At 35.4% G+C, this 4,668-nt stretch overlaps 1 protein-coding gene across 1 annotated transcript; it reads left to right on the top strand.

Moving 5' to 3' along the window:
* The first annotated feature begins 400 nt into the window (after window positions 1-400).
* Window positions 401-3,883, top strand: LOC119634848 (importin-4-like). The gene is made up of 2 exons (XM_038029255.1): window positions 401-517; window positions 604-3,883. The coding sequence occupies exon 2, from the start codon at window positions 638-640 to the stop codon at window positions 3,881-3,883; it is 3,246 nt and encodes a 1,081-aa protein (XP_037885183.1). The 5' UTR covers window positions 401-517; window positions 604-637.
* The last annotated feature ends 785 nt before the right edge of the window (window positions 3,884-4,668 follow it).

Raw genomic sequence — 4,668 nt, 5'->3', positions numbered from 1 at the left:
GGAAATGGAGAGCAAGTAATTTTAGTTAATGTCAACCAAAAATTATACAAATGTAGAATATTTCTATAGATAGACTCCAAGAATAATAAAAATTAAAAAATATTACTAGACGTATTTTTATTTATAATACATAACTTAATTCTTCTTCTTATTTGGATAATTTAGAATTTTCGATTTTGTCGTTTGGGTATAAATACGATTATAGCTAGCAATCGAAAAAAATGTGTATACCATTGTTGACAAATTGCTGGCCTTCAAATGAAGGAAATGTAAATTCCCAAGCGACCCGTCAAACAGTTTAATTTAGATTGAACAGCTGATTAGGACGAATGTGATTTGCTAATCTCAGAAAAATATAAAAGCTGAAGAATCGTGCGCCGGGATTCAATACTTATTGAAAAATAAATTTTATTTATTTAAAAATCAAAATTTTACTTACGCAAAAGCGAGTTCTCTTGCAAGGCACATATTGGAAGTTCTATGTTTGCGAAAAAATCAAATAATCGGAGTTTTTAGGGTAAAAATTTTTTTTATAAATGCTTTTTAATGCAGCTTTAGGGAAACCAATTTAAAAAGCATATACATATTTTTTTTTTTTTGCAGTATTTGATAATAATTCGGACAAAATAGAGGCAAAATGGAAGTTGAAAAAATTATAAAAAATTTATTATGCTCAGATAACAATCGCATTAAACAGGCGTCTGCTGATCTCCGTGTAGCGTTGAGAAATCCAATGACTTTCTCAGCATTATGCGAGATAATTGGATCACACGAAACATCCGAGTTGCGGCAATATTCAGCGATATTGTTAAAAAAACATTTAGGAAAATTACACAATTGGCAAATGCTTACCCTGGAGCAACAATTAATTGTGAAAAGAGTAATAATGAATGCTTTGATTACCGAGAAAGAGAATCTTGTGCGTAATGCTATTGCGCAATGCGTCGGCGCATTGGTTCGCCATGACGCTAATACAACTTGTTCATGGATGGATGACGTGCTTAAACTTGTCTACACCCACTGTAGTTCGAGCGATACGAAAGATAGTGAACTAGGATCATATGTGTTTGCTGCACTAGCCGATGTCGCTCCCGATCTATTTGCGCCATATATGAAGTCTGCTTGTGAAATGTTTATGGCCGCATTTACGGCTGCTGAAGCTAGTGGTAATAGGACATCGCAAGTTATATTAAATATTTTTTCCGGCATGACATATTTGGTACCCTTTATATTGGGTCACAATATTGCAAAACGTACATATCAAAAAGGTATTCCCGTTATAGTTAAATACCTGCACAATTTTGCTTTTCAACTTGATTCGTTTCAATTCGTGAAGGCTTTTCAAATATTAGATAGCATGGCTGATCACACGCCGAAATTACTAACAAATTATGTCAAGTTAATAGTGAATTTTTGCCTCGAGTTAGCTGCAAATCCTCAGTTAGCTAACGCAGTTCGAGTAAAATCTGTCGCTTACGTTGGTCGTCTAATTCGATTAAAAAAGAAAATCATTATCAAGCAAGAGCTTATTGAACACATAATTCAAGTCGTTTTTAATTTAATGACCATAGAAACGGGTAGCTGCTGCGGCGATTACGATACGTATTTCTTAGACGAAGATAATTCAAATCCAACGGCTGCTGCTATGCAAACAATGCAGTTGATGGCTTCGAATATTCCGCCTGGAAAATTTATTTCGCCATTGTTGCAATTAGTGCAGCCTGCTTTGAAGAAACAAAATCCACTATTCCGTCGCGCCGCTTATCTGAGCATGGCTTTTATTTTTGAAGGTTCCTCGAAAGCGATGTGCAGCAAATGTTTAAATAACAATTTAAATGTTGTGAAGGTAGGAATTACTGACATTATACCTGTGGTTCGAAACGCAGCCTTTTTTACGCTGGCACAATTTTCGGCACATCTGCAAGAGGATATTACTAGGTACACTCCACAAATTCTGCCCATATTTCTCGAATGTCTTCAGCAATTGTGCAACGAACTTAGGAGCGGCTCTACCGAACCGAAGCATATTAATGGCATATTTTATGCTCTGAAAAAATTTTGCCAGAATGTAGAAATCGTCTTAGGGCCAGATTTACATCTATTAATGGGAAGCGTTTTAGAAATTTCGGATCTCAAAAATTCGCTACACGTTCGGGGATTGGCACTTTACGCTATATCTGCTGTGTCTACTGCCGCTAAGGCGAATATGCTGCCTTACCTTCAGCAAGTGATTGCAATACTGCAGATATATATTGTGAAAACTGAAAGCGAAAACATTTTGCCATTACGTCCACAGGCCATTGATACATTAGCGGTAATAGCTCTTAAAATTGGTAAAGAAAATTTTATGCCTTTAGTATCTGATGCGATGGGCATTGTGTTAACTTTTTTGGAGGGAGCTAAAGATGATCCAAATTTGCGACGCGCTCTTTACAATCTGATTGCATCGCTTGCTGAATTAATCAATGAAAAAATGGCTTCGGTTTATCCAAGATTCATCGAATATTTATTTCAATCTATTTTGTCAACAGGGGAAGTAATTCACGAATATAAAGAAGATATTTTTCATGTACATATGCAAGAGAACGCAGGCAGTGAAATTGGCATTGGCGATGCGGATCAAGAAGATGATGAGTTGTTCGCTGAGTATAGTGTGGACAATTCTTTACTCGACGAGAAAGAACAAGCTATATGGACTTTAAAGAAGCTTGCCGATCATACAGGATCAGCTTTTTTACCGTATCTTGATCAGTCGTGCCAGAAGGTCTATGAAATGATTGATCATCCCCAAGAGGATATACGAAGAGTGTGTATTAATGCTCTTACTAGCTTTGTAATTGTTCGTTTTAGAGAGCAAAATGTACATGATGGTAGTTATGCTCTTAAAATATTGGTACGTAAATTGGGTCATATCGTGCGTGAAGATGAGGAAGCGTTTGTTGTGTACGCAGCTTTGCAAAACTTCTCCGATCTCCTAAGGGAATTAAAGCAGAATATATTGTCTGCTGAAGAGATACGTGAGATAATGTTCGCCTGCATCAATGATGTGCTACGCAATAAGGTCACGTGTTACTTTTCAACTAGCAACGGTGCTGAAGAAACTAAGGCAAGTGACTATGAAGAAAACGTTGTAAAAAGCGCTGGAAATTTATTACCCCTTTTTGGTCTTGCAATGTCACCCGAAAAATTTTTTATATATTTTCAACTTATATATCCGATAATCGTTGCGAAATGTGAAAAAGGGAAAAAGAAGAAAGAATTGCAATCGCAAAGGGCGTTTGCGTATGGAATTTTAGCTCAATGTTTTGCCGCACTACAGACATATACGTGCACATATTTCGATATATTTTGTTCTCTTATGATTGAAGGTCTAGCCGATGAATTTGACCAGGCACGTCAGAATGCTGCATATGGCTTGGGCGAATTAGTCTTATATGCTGGAGATAAATCATTTCAAGTTTATCCTCACATTTTAACGGCACTTTCACAAGCTGTTTCAAAGGAATTTGAGCCGGCCGCTTTAGATAATATTTGTGGAACGATTGCCCGTCTTATTATCACAAATTGCGATTTAGTTCCCTTAAATGACGTATTGCCTAAGTTCTTGCAGAATTTACCGTTACGCAAGAATTTCGAAGAGAACACTTTAATTTTTAAATGCTTTAAGCTTCTCTATATGCGAGCACGTGACCACCTCGTTGACTTATTGGAACGCATGCTTGCGATTGCAGTACATGTGTTGTATAATAAACAATTTACTGATCAGGAAACGTTCAACAACGCTATTGAATTTCTGAGGGAAATCCGTGATAACTACCCTGAAACATTTAATGCGGTAGCATGTTTTAATCCAGAAATCCTATCTTTTTTCCAGACACTATAAGCAAAGCAATTAAGTATGTAAGGCCTGTTCTTCGCCCTTAAACCGTTACAATATCTGATATGTAATATTATTTTTTTTTTTTTTTTTTTTTTTTTTTTTATTTTGTTCCCATTTGTTATTTTATTTAAACAGACCACTTATAGATATAGAATATTCATTTTTTTCTTCCCTTTTTGTGCGTTACTTTTATATATCATGAATATTATTAGTTCTTGTCAGCGATTATATTTCTGTGCTTACGAATAAATTACAATTGTTACACAGTTTCACTGTTTTGTTTGTTTCAAACTTCACAATCCTTGTACGTCTATAGATAGCTCTGTTCACTCATTAATGCTCGGTATTCATACAAATTGAATCAACGATGAAAATGTTACCAATTCGTTAATTGTTATTGTTTTTAGTTTTCGATTTAGAATTCAATTTAAACAGTTTCTCTAAGAAAAGAAAAAGTTGCATAACATTTCATTTTTAAAGTTTCGAAACAATGGGGCAAACAGCACTGATCTTTTCGAAAGAAAGATTTGCTTTATTAAGTGAGCATAGGTCTTCGAGATGATTGTGGAATTTGTCTTTGTGATGCTTAGCTAGAATTACGATTTTTTGGCAACATCAAGAAAATCTTCATAGTATTTTTTGTTGATAGATGATGAACTAGATATGGGATAAGCAACATGTACGGTCCTATTTCAGGACACAGTTGTCAAAAAATAACAAAGCAAACGTTTTTCGTTTCGGTTTTCTTCGGCAGCTAGGAGATTAAAGGTCCACTAAACTATCCCTTT

Source organism: Glossina fuscipes, unplaced genomic scaffold, assembly GCF_014805625.2.
Source record: "Glossina fuscipes isolate IAEA_lab_2018 unplaced genomic scaffold, Yale_Gfus_2 3, whole genome shotgun sequence".
NCBI lineage: Eukaryota > Metazoa > Arthropoda > Insecta > Diptera > Glossinidae > Glossina > Glossina fuscipes.
The sequence above is the reverse complement of the archived record's forward strand: the minus strand, read 5'-3'. Positions and strand labels throughout refer to the sequence as shown.